This window comes from Rutilus rutilus (genome assembly GCF_951802725.1).
Source record: "Rutilus rutilus genome assembly, chromosome: 24".
Classification (NCBI taxonomy): domain Eukaryota; kingdom Metazoa; phylum Chordata; class Actinopteri; order Cypriniformes; family Leuciscidae; genus Rutilus; species Rutilus rutilus.
The window spans coordinates 384,212-402,500 of record NC_140228.1 but is presented as its reverse complement, the minus strand read 5'-3'; the positions used below and the strand labels follow the sequence as shown (position 1 = coordinate 402,500).

Below are 18,289 nucleotides of genomic sequence, written 5' to 3'. Positions count from 1 at the left end.
ACATCCAAATGATAAAATACTGAATCATAATTATGAGATAGTCAAAATTATGAGATTAAATAGTCAATTATGAAATTAAATATTTAATTATGAGGCAAACATTAAAATGAGAAAATACTAAGTCATAATTATGAGATAAAGTCAAAATTATGAGATTAAATAGTCAATTATGAGACAAATATCAAAATGATAAAATACTAAATTATAATTATGAGAGTCAAAATTATGAAATAAAATAGTCAATTATGAGACCAACATTCAAATGATAAAATACTGAATCATAATTATGAGATAAAGTCAAAATTATGAGATTAAATAGTCAATTATGAGATTAAATAGTTAATTATGAGGCAAACATTAAAATGAGAAAATACTAAGTCATAATTATGAGATAAAGTCAAAATTATGAGATTAAATAGTCAATTATGAGACAAATATCAAAATGATAAAATACTAAATTATAATTATGAGATAGTCAAAATTATGACATTAAATAGTCAATTATGAGACAAATATCAAAAATGATAAAATACTAAATTATAATTATGAGATAAAGTCAAAATTATGAGATTAAATAGTCAATTATGAGACAAATATCAAAAATGATAAAATACTAAATCATAATTATGAGATAAAGTCAAAATTATGAGATTAAATAATCAATTAAATAGTTAATTATGAGGCAAACATTAAAATGAGAAAATACTAAGTCATAATTATGAGATAAAGTCAAAATCATGAGATTAAATAGTCAGTTATGAGACAAATATCAAAATGATAAAATACTAAATTATAATTATGAGATAAAGTCAAAATTATGAAATAAATAGTCAATTATGAGACAAACATTCAAATGAGAAAATACTGAATCATAATTATGAGAAAGTCAAAATTATGAGATTAAATAGTCAATTATGAGATTAAATAGTTAATTATGAGGCAAACATTAAAATGAGAAAATACTAAGTCATAATTATGAGATAAAGTCAAAATTATGAGATTAAATAGTCAATTATGAGACAAATATCAAAATGATAAAATACTCAATTATAATTATGAGAAAGTCAAAATTATGAGATTAAATAGTCAATTATGAGATTAAATAGTTAATTATGAGGCAAACATTAAAATGAGAAAATACTAAGTCATAATTATGAGATAAAGTCAAAATTATGAGATTAAATAGTCAATTATGAGATTAAATAGTTAATTATGAGGCAAACATTAAAATGATAAAATACTAAGTCATAATTATGAGATAAAGTCAAAATTATGAGATTAAATAGTCAATTATGAGACAAATATCAAAATGATAAAATACTAAATTATAATAATGAGATAAAGTCAAAATTATGAGATTAAATAGTCAATTATGAGACAAATATCAAAATGATAAAATACTAAATTATAATTATGAGATAAAGTCAAAATTATGAAATAAAATAGTCAATTATGAGACAAACATCCAAATGATAAAATACTGAATTATAATAATTATGAGATAAAGTCAAAATTATGAGATTAAATAGTCAATGATGAGATTTAAGAGTCAATTATGAGACAAACATCAAAATGATAAAATACTCAATCATCATTGTGAGATAGTCAAAATTATGATTGAAAAGTCATAATTATGAGATAAGAAGCAATAATTGTGAGATAAAAAGTTTGAAATTGACAGTCATAATTATGGCATAATAAGTCATAATGATGAAATACTAAGTCGTAAAATAAGATTAAAAAGTCAATTATGAAACAGAAGTCAAAATGATGAAATACTGAGATAAAAAGTCATAATTATGAGATAAAAAGTTGAAATTGACAAAAAGTTGAAATTATAAGATAAAAGTTCAAAATAAAAATAAGATTAAACATCAGATTTGAATGTAAATTTTTACTTTTTATGTTAGAATTATGACTTTGCATGTCATAATTAAAATTGTATGATTTATCAAAGCATGAATTCGGGCTTCTGTTGTTGTTCTTCCTTGAGAATCACATGCGGCGAAACAGAAACCCAAACCCGGCAACCGTCCTCCGTCACCATGGCAACGGCTGAGGGATGCTGTCAGGCCGTCACCATGGCAACGGCTGAGGAAATGTAGCGAATCCGGCCCAAATCCACAATGTTTTTCGTTTAGAGCTGAGAATTGATATTTGGCTCGACATGCATCTCGAGTTCCAGTGATCTCTCCGGAGAAACATCTGAGACTCGTTCACTTTGCTCTCTAGGAGAAACATCTCAGATCTTTAAGTCGTTCTCTTTTCTACAAGCAAAGCCAGGCTAGTCTAACCAGTGATTAACTTGATTAATGGTCTACCAACACTAACCTGTTTACTAACAACAAGCACATCATTATATAGATCTTCCTTCATCCACTGATGTTCTGCGCGTCACATGTCCACTTGTCTTAAAGTCTGCTGTTAAAACAAATAAAGAACCGATGTAGGAGAACTATAGTTATTATATTATAAACTCTGTATATTCGTGCAGTCCAGAAATATATCCCGAAGCTGGTGAGATATAAACACACACATCAACCCGATCACGTGTTCAGCGTTCATGTAAACACTACAGTCAGATTCATCAATCAGAACCAGTTGAAACACAAGTGGTGCATGGAAACGAAGCCACTGGTTTGGTGTTGCAGTGACTGGTTTGGTGACTGGTTTGGTGTTGCAGTGACTGTGTTGTACTGACTGGTTTGGTGTTGTACTGACTGGTTTGGTGTTGCAGTGACTGGTTGGGTGTTGCAGTGACTGGTTTGGTGTTGCAGTGACTGGTTTGGTGACTGGTTTGGTGTTGCAGTGACTGTGTTGTACTGACTGGTTTGGTGTTGTACTGACTGGTTTGGTGTTGCAGTGACTGGTTGGGTGTTGCAGTGACTGGTTTGGTGTTGCAGTGACTGGTTTGGTGACTGGTTTGGTGTTGCAGTGACTGTGTTGTACTGACTGGTTTGGTGTTGTACTGACTGGTTTGGTGTTGCAGTGACTGGTTGGGTGTTGCAGTGACTGGTTTGGTGTTGTACTGACTGGTTTGGTGTTGCAGTGACTGGTTTGGTGTTGCAGTGACTGGTTTAGTGTTGCAGTGACTGGTTTGGTGTTGCAGTGACTGGTTTAGTGTTGCAGTGACTGGTGACTGGTTTGGTGTTGCAGTGACTGGTGACTGGTTTGGTGTTGCAGTGACTGGTTTGGTGTTGCAGTGACTGGTTTGGTGTTGTACTGACTGGTTGGGTGTTGCAGTGACTGGTTTGGTGTTGCAGTGACTGGTTTGGTGTTGTACTGACTGGTTTGGTGTTGCAGTGACTGGTTTGGTGTTGCAGTGACTGGTTTGGTGTTGTACTGACTGGTTTGGTGTTGTACTGACTGGTTTGGTGTTGCAGTGACTGGTTTGGTGTTGCAGTGACTGGTTTGGTGTTGCAGTGACTGGTTTGGTGTTGCAGTGACTGTGTTGTACTGACTGGTTTGGTGTTGTACTGACTGGTTTGGTGTTGCAGTGACTGGTTGGGTGTTGCAGTGACTGGTTTGGTGTTGCAGTGACTGGTTTGGTGTTGCAGTGACTGGTTTAGTGTTGCAGTGACTGGTTTGGTGTTGCAGTGACTGGTTTAGTGTTGCAGTGACTGGTGACTGGTTTGGTGTTGCAGTGACTGGTTTGGTGTTGCAGTGACTGGTTTGGTGTTGCAGTGACTGGTTTGGTGTTGTACTGACTGGTTGGGTGTTGCAGTGACTGGTTTGGTGTTGCAGTGACTGGTTTGGTGTTGTACTGACTGGTTTGGTGTTGCACTGACTGGTTTGGTGTTGCAGTGACTGGTTTGGTGTTGTACTGACTGGTTTGGTGTTGTACTGACTGGTTTGGTGTTGCAGTGACTGGTTTGGTGTTGCAGTGACTGGTTTGGTGTTGCAGTGACTGGTTTAGTGTTGCAGTGACTGGTTTAGTGTTGAAGTGACTGGTTTGGTGTTGCAGTGACTGGTTTGGTGTTGCAGTGACTGGTTTGGTGTTGCAGTGACTGGTTTAGTGTTGCAGTGACTGGTTTAGTGTTGCAGTGACTGGTTTAGTGTTGCAGTGACTGGTTTGGTGTTGTACTGACTGGTTTGGTGTTGCAGTGACTGGTTTGGTGTTGTACTGACTGGTTTGGTGTTGTACTGACTGGTTTGGTGTTGCAGTGACTGGTTTGGTGTTGCAGTGACTGGTTTGGTGACTGGTTTGGTGTTGCAGTGACTGGTTTGGTGTTGCAGTGACTGGTTTGGTGTTGCAGTGACTGGTTTGGTGTTGCAGTGACTGGTTTGGTGACTGGTTTGGTGTTGCAGTGACTGGTTTGGTGTTGCAGTGACTGTGTTGTACTGACTGGTTTGGTGTTGTAGTGACTGGTTTGGTGTTGCAGTGACTGGTTGGGTGTTGCAGTGACTGGTTTGGTGTTGCAGTGACTGGTTTGGTGTTGTACTGACTGGTTTGGTGTTGCAGTGACTGGTTTGGTGTTGCAGTGACTGGTTTAGTGTTGCAGTGACTGGTTTGGTGTTGCAGTGACTGGTTTAGTGTTGCAGTGACTGGTGACTGGTTTGGTGTTGCAGTGACTGTTTTGGTGTTGCAGTGACTGGTTTGGTGTTGCACTGACTGGTTTGGTGTTGCAGTGACTGGTTTTGGTGTGACTGGTTTGGTGTTGCACTGACTGGTTTGGTGTTGTACTGACTGGTTTGGTGTTGCAGTGACTGTGTTGGTGTTGCAGTGACTGGTTTGGTGTTGTACTGACTGGTTTGGTGTTGCATTGACTGTGTTGGTGTTGCAGTGACTGTTTTGGTGTGATTGGTTTGGTGATGCACTAACTGGTTTGGTGTTGTACTGACTGGTTTGGTTTTGCAGGTGCTGCGACCCGTAAGCCTGACGCCGTGGAGCCGGAGAAACACACGGATCACACGGTGAAGATCGCAGGAGTCATTGCTGGAGTCCTGCTCTTCGTCATCATCTTCCTCGGTGTGGTGCTGGTCATGAAGAAACGGTAAGAGCTTCACTTACGCTCAACTATATTACCTCTGATCTGATTAACATCAATGTTTAATTTCTTTAAAGCGAAGTGTGTCATTTACGCACCACTGCACTCCCACCAGCTGTCAGTCAAACCGATAGCCCCGCCCCCAAACTCACGTCATTGGCTGAGGTGTTGATTCAAACTGCCAGTGACTCACTTATAGTGACTCTGAACATAAAAATACAAGAACGTATTTGAACGTGGCAAACAAATGACTGGTTTTTAGCTGCTAAATATATGTGCCTGTTCCAAAACCATCTTGAGCTGGTCTGAACTGGTTTTCCAGCAGGTTTTCCAGCAGGGAGCTGAAGATATAGTTCACTGGAGTGGCGGTGTTGAAGCCCATTCTCACCACATTAGAAAAAACTCATGCTTTAGTAAATCATAATTATGAGATAAAAAGGCCATCACAAGTATGGCCTACTTAAGTAAAATTATGTAATAAAAGTCAATATTTTTGCATAAAAAGTCATGATTATGAGATAAGAAATCAAAATTATGAGATCAAAAAATCTAAATTATGATATACCAAGTCATAATTAAGAGATAAAAAGTCATGATTATGGACTACTAGATCCAATTTATGAAATAAAAGTCAGTATTTTGGCATGAAAAGTCATAATTATGAGATAGTCACAATTATGAGATAAAATCAAAATGTCATAATTATGAGGTAAAAAGTAATGATTATGATAAAAATTTTTTTATAATAATAGCCTACTAAATCTAATGTAATAAATATCAATATTTTGGCATAAAAAGTTATAATTATGAGATAAAAAGTCATGATTATGGCATAAAAAATGTTAAGTCTGGAATAAAAAGACATTATAACAAAATTATGAAATTATGACAAAGTATGAGATTAAAAATCACAATTGATCATAATTGAAGTCATAATTATGAGATAAAAGCCATAATTATGAGAAACAAATCAATATTATGACATACTTAGTAATAATTGAGATAAAAAGTCAAAATCATGACAAAAAGTCAAAATTATTATACAAACAGCCATAATTATTCGATTAATTGTTTTATGCACCACTGCACTCCCACCAGCTGTCAGTCAAGCGGATAACCCCGCCCCCAAACTCCCGTCATTGGCTGAGGATGTTCTGACTCTGAAGGTGAAGATCGGGGAACATTCAGTGTTTCACGTCACGGTTCCATCGAGCCACGAACACATGAAAGTCGAGCGCTTCTGTCGGCCCTTTCGTCAGCTGAACACAGAATAATTGATTTGATCGCTCTGATAAGCACCATTACACGGTTTGTGGCACCAGTACATGCTGGCTGATGAAATATTAATTTTTTCTCTCTGCTCTCAAACAAACGGCGCGCTTTAATGACCCGGCGACGGGAAACAGCACAAATATTTTCCGAGCTTATCTTGTGCAGAAAAGAAAAAAAGAGTGAAAGAAAAGCAAAGATAAGAGAGAAAAAATGATGAAAGGCGTTTCTTGTCCCAACGAGACGCCGAGGGCGAGTTTACATGAGATCCCGTTCTCAGCGTTCAGGAGCAAACATCCGGATGCTGAGATCCAGAGCCTGTTTGCAGGGGTTTGAGATGTAAAGTGAAGGCGGGCGAGTAAATATGTTTTTAATGAGAGTCATTACGCTCGCAGAATAAGGGTGTTTGTCTCTATTGATTTTGCTGTTGAGCCTCAAAATGGCCAAACATTTGCAGAGGATTCCTCCGTTCTGCTGACTGGGCGAGTTACCTCGGATCGTTTGTATGCGTCGGCCATTTTAGCGTAATGATCTTGGCATGGCGTGTTAAATCTCAGTGTAATTTGATGGGATCCATTTCCACTGACATCAGTAATTGAGTCCGGCCTGAACTCACTGTTAACAGAGACAACTAATACTCGCTCTCTCTCTCTCTCTCTATCTCTATCTCTCTCTATCTCTGTCTCTCTCTCCTCTCTCTCTCTCTCTCTCTCTATCTCTGTCTCTCTCTGTCTCTCTCTCCTCTCTCTCTCCCCTCTCTCTCTATCTCTATCTCTCTCTCATCTCTCTCTCTCCCCTCTCTCTCTCTCTCTCCCGCTCTCTCTTTTTCTATCTCTGTCTCTCTCTATCTCTGTCTCTCTCTCTCTCTATCTCTATCTCTCTCTCTCTTTTAATGCAGATGAAAATGAAGCTGTGAGAGTCTCATTAAACCCTGCTTGTGTTTAATCAGTCGAGTGCTGATCGAACTTTGAAAATGCGATATTGAGCCTCATTAATAAAGCACAAGTGTGTGTAAATTGTTTATAAGAAAATGTGCATGTAAATATTGCATTAAAAAGAAGTGCAGTGTCATTAATGAAATGCATTTGTGTAAATCTGAATGAAAATGTTGCTTTCGACACGATCAGATCGATTGATTCTCAAGTAAATTGATGCATTATTCAGTGTAACACACAATAATGTTGAGGTGCACGTTACAAAACTGCTAACACTTTACAGTCAGGTTCATCAGTAAACATTAGTTAATGCATTACTAACACAGACTAACATGAGCAATACATTAGTTACAGTATTTATTAATCTCTGTTAATGTTAGTTAATAATAATCCAGCTGTTCATTGTTTGTTCATGTTAGTTCACAGCGCTTTAACTAATGATAACAAATACAACCTTTGATTTTAATGCCGTATTAGTAAATGTTGAAATTAATATTAACTAAGATTAATAAATGCTGTAGAAGTATTGTTCATTCTTATTTTAACTAATGTTAACTAATGAACCTTATTGTAAAGTGTTACCCAAAAAAATATATAAAAAAGCAAGTGATAATCCAGTGTTTCTGCCATCAGCTTTTCTCAAGGTATTGATTATAATTGACTGGAATGTTGGTTTTATAAATACATAAATAAGTCTTATAACTCGAGCGATACTTGCTATTTTTTTTAAAAGATTTACACTGGAATTTCACAGCAACAGCCTCGTTATCGTTTGCTTCTAAATATGAACTCTGGTTTTCTTAGAGACGCTCCTAACGATGCATTAACAGTTTCCCCGCCCACACTCTAGGCTCCACCCACACTTTAGACTACGCCCACACTCTAGGCTCCACCCACACTTTAGACTACGCCCACACTCTAGGCTCCACCCACACTTTAGACTCCGCCCACACTCTAGGCTCCACCCACACTTTAGACTCCGCCCACACTCTAGACTCCGCCCACACTCTAGGCTCTGCCCACACTCTAGGCTCCACCCACACTTTAGACCCCACCCACACTCTAGGCTCCGCCCACACTCTAGGCCTCGCCCACAGCCCCGCCTCTCTCTCTCTCTCTCTCTCACACACACACACACACACGGTCACTGCAGGCACTCGTCACTTGTGTCACCATATCAGGTTTTGCTCATTTTTCTATATTTTCAGACATTAATATTTTTACTTTTTCTTTCCTTCCATTTCCATCCCCCCCACCCCTCCACCCACTCGGCAGAAGATCCTATCACTCCTACACTTACTACCTGTAAGTAACCACTTTGTGAAACTAGTTTCAGTTTTTCTCTTCCACGCCTCGTTTGATATTCCATGCATGATTCCACCCAGTGACTCTCCTCCTCTCTTCAAACTGAGCCTGAGATCCGGGTTCATCCCGAGCCTTTTCCAGCTGCTCCATCCTGTAGTGCTTTAATGATGGGTGATAAATCCCAATCCCGGCATTGATAAGCTCTCCTACATGTGTGCCGTTCTGAAACATTGATCACAGCAAATTGTCTTTCCTGCTGTGGTTTGAAGGGAGGATCCGATCACTCGCTGATTCCCTGATTCCCGTAGAGTTATACACACATCATCATGAGTAGCAGGAGTCCAGGTTTCCCAGTTTTCCCAGTTGCTTTCGAAGGGAAATGGAAATCTGGGTTTCTTCCATCGGAATGAACCGACGACTTTCTGTTCATTTCCCTCCATTGATCAGTTCCGTTCGTTTATGCATGAGTGTTGAGCGCATGTTAGTCATCATCATGTGTTTTACACACACACACACACACACACTCAATGACACACACACACTCATACTCACTCACACGCACTCATGCACACACACACACACACACTCTCTCACACGCACACTCACATACACACTCACACACACACACACACTCTCACACACGCACTCACTCACTCTCACACACACACTCTCTATCACACACGCACTCACACACGCACACGCATACACACTCACACACACTCACACACACTCACGAGCATACACACACACACACACACACGCTCACACATACGCACACGCACACACTCATGCACACGCACACACTCATGCACACTCACACGCACTCATGCACACTCACTCACACACACACACACACACACACTCTCACACACGCACTCACTCACACACGCACACGCACACTCACATACACACTCTCACACACACACACACACACACACTCTCACACAGGCACTCACTCACACACGCACACACACACTCACATACACACTCACACACACTCACGCACACACACGATCATACACACACACACGCTCACACATACGCACACGCACACACTCATGCACACGCACACACTCATGCACACACACACACACACACACACACACACTCATGCACACACACACTCACACACAATCATGCGCACACACACACTCACACACACAATCATGCATACACACACACTCTCACACACGCACACTCGCTCATACGCACACTCTCACAATCATGCACACACACAAACACACAAACACACACACATACGCACACTCACACAATCATGCACACACACACTCATGCACACACATACACACTCACTTACACACACTCACACACACATACACACACACACACACACACACACACTCACACACACTCTCTTACACACACACACACACATACACACACACACACACACACACACACACACTCACACACACAATCATGCATACACACACACTCTCACACACGCACACTCGCTCATACGCACACTCTCACAATCATGCACACACACAAACACACACACATACGCACACTCACACAATCATGCACACACACACTCATGCACACACATACACACTCACTTACACACACTCACACACACATACACACACACACACACACACTCACACACACACACACATACACACACACACACATACACACACACACACTCACACACACTCTCTTACACACACACACATACACACACACACACACACACACTCAGTCGATCTGATTGGATAGTTATCTTTTGGATGTTAAATTGTGATTTAATAACTTGATCCACGATTTGAACGTCTGAATGTCATTCATGAGATACAAAGTATCAAATCAAGTGTCTCTTCTTTTAAATAAAGATTTTAACATTTGACAGACAGAATAACACAATAGATCTGGTGTTTAAACTCGATCTGATTGTTTGTTCGCTGGGAATTTTGATTAATTCCAGTTGTGATTTTTCAATGAAAATAGTTTTGTTCAGTGGCCATTTCTGCTGAATATAGTTATTGAATCATAATGACGTTTAAATCCCTGAGGATCCGACATAAAGTATTGTTTGAATTTTAACGATTCCAATTCTTAGCGATTTCTAATTCCTAACTTGGAAATCATTTACATTTATTTGAAGTCTTATTGCAAAACATTAAATTGTACCTGAATATCATGAACAGAAATCGACAGGCTAAAGAACTCTTACACAAGGAGCGTTTGCCTGTGGTTTAAAAACACCATAGAAGAACAACTAGCCTGATTAATATAGTCTTCGGTGGCCAGTTCTGCAGATTACATATTAATGCCAGAAGAAACCAGTCATATTAAAGTTTGCATTTGATCAAATCTTCTAAGAGACCTGAGAGAATGATAGTCAGATTGACTGGTTCTCTTAAAGGATTTGTAAAACACTGATTCGCTCACAGACGTCGTCTACAATCACGCTCTAAAAATGCTGTAGGATTCATTTTCACTCCAGTAGATTTCACACATAAACAGAATTCTGATGCAGAAGAACTGAAATAGTATTTTCTTAAATGTACTCCAATAATCTGTTATTTACAGTGTAGTTATTAATGAAATATTTATTTTAACAATCTGAAACGCAAGTAACTTTGTGGGCGGATCTCGGCTGTTATTATACCGGCGGGATAAATGACTCTCCAACGCAAATCTAAAATGTGTTGGTCTGAAGAGCTTCATTACTCATAGGTGTGGTTTGGGCGTAACGTGAAATAAACCAATCAGAGCGTCATCTCACATTCCCTTTAAGAGCAGGAGCGCTTGTGCCATGGCGGATTGCTATTATAACGGCGGATTTGCCAAACGCGCGCCAGGAGCGGTTCACAGCCGAGGAGACCGACGTTCTCGTCAGGGCCGTAAAACACAGAGAAGTGACATTGGGGATGGAGAAACACACACAGATTAGCTTCGCTTAAACAGGCGTATAATAATTTGGGTAAATGTGTAAGCTAGATTTATGCCTATTTTTTCACATCTTCATGGACACAACAATGATTTCCCTCGTGTGGAATATTTTTCCTTGTAATTATGTATGATTTGCAAAAATGCCCACTGCTGCGTCTGTGTAGATGAGAGAAGCAAAGTGTGTGTGTGTTGTGCACAGGCTCCATTGATTATGGCCAAGCATGCGCCCTTAAAATAGCCTCTGAATAACACGCCACTGACTTTAGACGAGGTTTCTCCTGGTCAGTGGCGGAATTGTTTTCTGAAACTACAAAATAGCACCAGGGAATATTTGCGCCGGAACACGCCTCCTCTCTGCGCTGGAACACGCCTCCTCTCTGCGCTGGAACACGCCTCCTCTCTGCGCTGGAACACGCCTCCTCTCTGCGCTGGAACACGCCTCCTCTCTGCGCTGGAACACGCCTCCTCTCTGCGCTGGAACACGCCTCCTCTTTTCGCTGAACCGCCCCCGGGAGCGCAAGTTCATTCCCTGATTTACCGACGTGCGTCTGTGGAGGGAAAAGTCCGCTGTGCGCGGGTGCAAAATAGGAATGACACATGCGTCGCTGTATGAAGTCAGTTGCGCTGGGAGCGAGATAGGGCTCTATGTGTCTGATTGTGTCGCATCGCAGCAGTTTCTCTCTCTGAACGTGGACAGACTCATTCGTCAGATAATTAAAACAGAAAGGACAGATCAAATATTCGAAAATTTGACATAATTGTATTCTTGCCTTAAATATTGCCGTTTTTGAGTGTGCGGTCGGCACTGGTTTCTGTGGTTTAACTGGAGCGCTTCATCACTGGTTTAACTGGAGCGCTTCATCACGGCCTCAGCGGCGGCTCACACACCAGACGAGGACGAGCGTCATCACTCCTTTACTCTAAATGCTAATGAGATCAGAAGAGCAGGGTTTGGAAACAAGTCTCCTACAGCAATCACACTCCATAATTAAATTACGGTCTAATTAACGTCTATTAATGTGTGTGTGAAGCACACCTGGGTATTAGAGCGCAAATCCTCCTGAAAGCTCCCGGGGGAGAGGAAGGGGATCCGCTCTCGCCCGGAGAGAGAGTCACTCACTGCCAGAAAGCATATATTATCATGTGTTCACTTCATGAACATTATATTGTTTGAACGTGTGTCAAACATCAGCGCTGCCCTCTTTAATTCAGGTCGATCAGGGTCAGAGGTCAGAGGTCAGGGGTCAAGGGTCAGGCCTCAGTTTCTTCATTCATATTTCTGCTCATATTAATACAGCTCAGCGTTCTGTGCCTCATCCTCACACCAGAAACACTGAAACACTCAACACTGTTTTTCTCTCGAATGCGTCTTTGTTTTCGCATCACAAGATTCAGCGAACACAGAGAACATCAGTCTCTAATATGAGCTTAAGTTCAGTCTTCAGTGAGTATAGTTGAGTTTATATATACACTGAAATGCTGAATTTTTTATATTTGAGTTTCACAAATATGTATTTAAATATTATTAATGTATATTAAATATATTATTATTATTTTATTATTATTAAATATGTATTTAAATATTATATAATATTATATGTGTGTGTATACACTGAATAAAAATACTTGTAGGATTTACTTGATAAAATCCTTGTAACACATTTAAAGTAAATTTTACTGTGTATAGCCATAATAAGCTGTATGTAATATGAACTTTATTATGAATTAAAAATAATAATTCTAAATTATTATTAACTGTTATAAATTATGTAATTTATAACTTTATTATCATTAATTAACTGAACCAAATTTCATTGCATTTTTTTTGTAAAAGTGTTTTTTGGCTGATTTTTCAGTTTTCAGTCGTCCTTGAAATGTTGTTTAGTGCATCTCCGAGTTTTAAATGGAAAGTACATGTGATAAACACAGTTGTTTTCCGCTTCTATTTAAAGACACACAAACATTTATTCCATTTGTAAGAGCTTTGAAATATTTATTTGCTGAACAGAGATGTTTGAGTGGAGGAGAGCGACGGATGGTAGTTTAATGGACATGATGAGGCTGACGCACACACACTCACACACACACACACACACACACACTGCGTGATTACTGTACGCTCTGTGTTTATGATGAGTGATATCATAAGCAGTTTATGTGGCTCTCTCTGACAGACGGCAGATGTTTGCAGATTTCAGCTTCACCTGCAACCGTTTAATTAAACTGTCAACACATTACGTCTTAATATTTCTCCACGTCATATAACCCTTCACGCCTGAAGAGCTCATTCACAGAAACACACACACACACACACACACACACACACACACATCATATCAGATTAAATGGACAAATCAAGCTTTTTTCCCTCAGATTTAAATGGATGTAAAGGATCTGATTATTGAGTTCAGCTTTAAACGTGTGTGTGTGTGTGAGCTGAAGTGACCAGTTTCACTCAAGGTCTTGTGATCTGTAATAAATGAAATATAATAATTAATAAGCATACAGAAATGAAGTAGAATATAGCCAGGGCTTTATGAGGCAGTGTGCATGGCCTCGGGGAACGCTGGGAGACTCCCGCTGGTCTGTCAGTGGGAATGTTTGACCTCTGTATCTGTGGGAAGTGTGTTTGATGGCGCGCTGACAGCTCGTTTCAATACGCCTCTAAAATCATCAGTCATACATACTAATAGAAACCTCAGCTTCAGCTGTCAATCAAAGCGCTGCGTCAGAAGACTCCGAATAAACACTCACAGATACCTGGATAATACAATATATCATATACATCTATATCAGTGTGCTGTAAAATAGTTTCCTGAGTAAATCTCAGTGGTGTTTTCATATGCTCATGCCATGATGATAGGGTGTGGTGTTGCTATGTGGTTGCTAAGGTTAGCTAGAGTTTTCAGGGTGGCTGCCAAGGTGTTGCTATGTGGTTCTTAAAATGTTCTGGCGGTTGCTAGGGTGTTGCTATGTGGTTGTTAAAATGTTCTGGTGGTTGCTAAAGTGTTCAGGTGCTTGCTAGGGTGTTATGTGATTGCTAAAATGTTCTGGTTGTTGCTAGGGTGTTGCTATGTGTTTGCTAGAGGGTTCGGGTGGTTGCTAAGGTGTTGCTATGTGGTTGCTGAAATGTGCTGGTGGTTGCTAGAGTGTTCAGGTGGTTGCTAGGGTGTTGCTATGTGGCTGCTGAAATGTCCTGGTGGTTGTTAGAATGTCCTGGTGGTTGCTAGAGTGTTCGGGTGGTTGCTAGGGTGTTGCTATGTGGCTGCTGAAATGTCCTGGTGGTTGCTAGAGTGTTCGGGTGGTTGCTAGGGTGTTGCTATGTGGCTGCTGAAATGTCCTGGTGGATGCTAGAGTGTTCGGGTGGTTGCTAGGGTGTTGCTATGTGGCTGCTGAAATGTCCTGGTGGTTGTTAGAGTGTTCGGGTGGTTGCTAGGGTGTTGCTATGTGGCTGCTGAAATGTCCTGGTGGTTGTTAGAATGTCCTGGTGGTTGCTAGAGTGTTCGGGTGGTTGCTGGGGTGTTGCTATGTGGCTGCTGAAATGTCCTGGTGGTTGCTAGAGTGTTCGGGCGGTTGCTAGGGTGTTGCTATGTGGCTGCTGAAATGTCCTGGTGGTTGCTAGAGTGTTCGGGTGGTTGCTAGGGTGTTGCTGTGTGGCTGCTGAAATGTCCTGATGGTTGCTAGAGTGTTCGGGCGGTTGCTAGGGTGTTGCTATGTGGCTGCTGAATGTCCTGGTGGTTGCTAGAGTGTTCGGGCGGTTGCTAGGGTGTTGCTATGTGGCTGCTGAAATGTCCTGGTGGTTGCTAGAGTGTTCGGGTGGTTGCTAGGGTGTTGCTATGTGGCTGCTGAAATGTCCTGGTGGTTGCTAGAGTGTTTGGTTGGTTGAAAAGTATCCTGCACCCTCAAGTCTGTGGGATTTACATCTATTGTATTTTCCTTTTAATGTTTATTGTGTTTGTTTGCATTCATGAATGTCGTACAAATATGCGTAATGAGTTCCAAACCTGCTGCTGGTTGCACAAACCCCCTTAAGTTAAGTTATAATTATTACTGAGGGATTTTACTTGTCCAACTGTGTGAGCAAATAGTGACTGTGAAGATCTTGCCTTAGTAACTCCACTAATGAACAACATTACGATCTCCTACTCCACTTATTTCCCTTAACTTGTTGTTTTTAAGCCAGCATATTTGTGTTCGTCTTTAAATGTGAGCAGACAGGCAGAAGTGTCCTCATTCAGATCAGTGCAGTCAAATCTAGAATATTTCAAATATCTTTTATAAGGAGAGCATGAACACAGATAATAAGTGTGCACAACTGTACTCATAACATTGAGTAAATAAAATCAGTGCGGTGTCTCGGGTTATTACTGTCATCTCAGACCAGGTGTGTAGCGCTCGCTTCCCGTGTGAAGAGCGGCGTGTTCACATTAGCATCTCGTCAGTGTCAGCGGAACGCCTAGATGTAAATCTGCGGATGAGGAAGGGAAAGGCTTTCCTCTGTTGTCCGGGACAGAGACTCGGGATGGATCTCTACGGGGGCTTTTATTTACGCTTCTCTCCTGCAGAAACAGAGAAACTTGTGTTTAAAAGAGCCTTTTCCAGGGCTATCAGCGCAGACTCGCTCTATCTGCAGGGGTTCAGGTTAAACTTCAAATGGATGTGTTTACGCCTGGAAAAGTGGAGAGGAAAGAGAGAGAAAATGTCTCGGGTTATGTTTGAAAGAAATAAAGCGAGAAAATAGAAATGGAAAGGTCTGAGGATTGAGTCTGCAGGGACAGTGACTAAAGTAGCCCAGCGGCGTTAGATATGCATGAGCGCTGAATCATCGAGTGTGTGTGTCCAGAGAAGCGCAGCGAGTGTGTGTGTCGAGAGAAGCGCAGCGGGAAGGTGTTTGTGTTCTTCGCCTTGTCCTTCCTTCTGTCCTACGATGACTGGAGGCCATTCCTGAAGAATAAAACACAGATTATCTGCTAAAACTTTCTTTTTTAAACTGAAGCTTCGGCGTCTCCATATAAACTGAACTTCATGGAGTTCATGGACATGAATGTTGTTGAAACGCTTGTTTAAAGACGGAAAAAACTTCGGGTAGAAACTATTTGCACTATTTACACAAATAACTTCAAAGAAATGGCAAGTAACACATTGAATAATCATTTGTTAGCATTCATTACTTCAATGAGCTCAGTGTTTCTGCCTTAAATTATTACATTGTTTAAATTAATACATGTTTCGCTAACTGTGATTTTGTATCTGTATATTTCTGAAATGCATAACTTAGACAGTTTCCTCTGATAACAGATCACTGTAAACTGTAATGTGGACTCATGCACTTTCTGTAAAGCTGCTTTGAAACGTTGTGTATTTGTGAAAAGCGCTACACTAATAAATGTGAATTGAATTAAATGTGAAATTTGAAGTAGAAAGACTGATCAGTGTCAGTGTCTCTGAACTCCTGAAACGCCTCCACTGTAGTCTCGAGTTTCTTCCGGGAACACGTCTCAATATTCCTCATTATAATAATTAATACGCAGAATAAAGGGGCGGGGCCTGGTTGAGTTAGTCAGTAGTGTGTTAAACTGGCGGTTATGGAAAGGGGCGGGACATTTCCCAAACACACTCGAAGCGCTCGACCAATCACAACACACTGCTCCAGCCGACCAATCAGAGCACAGTGTGCTTTTCAGGAGGAGGGGCTTCATAGAGGCAGGAAGTAAACAGAGCGTTACTGACAGACTGGGAAGAGAGGAGCCGCAAGAGAGGAGAATATGAGGAAAATAATCAACATACTTTTTTTTATTAATTGTATATACATTTCCTTGCTTTTCCTGCATGCGCTGCTACATTGATTGGGTTCTGGCTCCTTTTTTTGTCATGTATTGAATGACCTTGGTAACAAAATTCCACATTTATTTCCCATTTACTCTCGCTTCACTGCTAGTTTTACTGTGAGACTGATATTTGCAAGGAAATAGGCTGTTGCCGGTGTTTGAGAAGCGGTTCAATCTCTCTCAGTCCCAGATGCATAAACGACAGAGACAGTCTGAACATGTCGGATGAGGAGGAATCGGCTTTTCCTTCTGTCAGGCTTCAGCGCCGAGACGCCCATGAAATAACCATGATGTGTCCTGACTCCATTCCTTTGTAATGGAAAATATGATGGAGACAAACCACTCTGAGGCCCAGAACAGTTGTAGACAAGTATCTGACAAAATATAGACACAATCCCACCAAATACTGGATGACATGAGCTAGGAGGAAACCCATGAGTGATGGTCTGTCAGCAGCAAAAATAGCAGCGTTTGCATCATAAACAGATTATCTGACACCTCGAACAGCCTCCAAACTATATATTCAACTCAATAAAGATTTATTTGTATAGCGCTTTTCTCAACACACGTCATGTCAAAGCAGCTTTACAGAAAATACATGAGTCTATTATCAGAGGAAACTGTCTAAGTTATGCATTTCAGAAATGTACATATACAAAATCACAGTTCAGACAATTCAATAATTTATGCAAAAAAATGCATTTAAACAATGTAATAATTTAAGGCAGAAACAATGAGCTAATTGAAGTAATGAATACTATATATAATAATCTCTGTGATTTATTAGTACTGTTTAACTCACCCATCACTAGTACTAGTGTTAACACTAAATATTACGCTTCAGTGTGTCAGAATGTGGACACATCGTTATAGTCCCCCTGTAGTCAATAATTGTATCTCTTAAAACTCATCATTGATCATTAAAATTACATATTTAATTTTTTTTCCATGTCTTATAATATCTTGAATGTAACTCGACACCCTCGCCTCATTTAGTATGCGCGGTTCTATGAATATGCAAATGAGCCCCGCCTCCACTCACTCA

At 40.2% G+C, this 18,289-nt stretch overlaps 1 protein-coding gene across 11 annotated transcripts in view; it reads left to right on the top strand.

Annotated features, from left to right (window-relative positions):
- ptprma (protein tyrosine phosphatase receptor type Ma) overlaps positions 1 to 18,289 on the top strand; it is a 230,629-nt gene that overhangs the window by 155,238 nt on the left and 57,102 nt on the right. For 6 of the 11 annotated variants that reach the window (XM_084398290.1, XM_084398288.1, XM_084398296.1 and 3 more), the window contains one exon: positions 4,859 to 4,994. In XM_084398290.1, the coding sequence (XP_084254416.1) occupies positions 4,859 to 4,994 (136 nt within the window). Of the gene's footprint in view, positions 1 to 4,858; positions 4,995 to 8,467; positions 8,498 to 18,289 lie in introns of all 11 variants that reach the window. The other 5 variants (XM_084398287.1, XM_084398293.1, XM_084398292.1 and 2 more) reach the window with 1 other exon arrangement.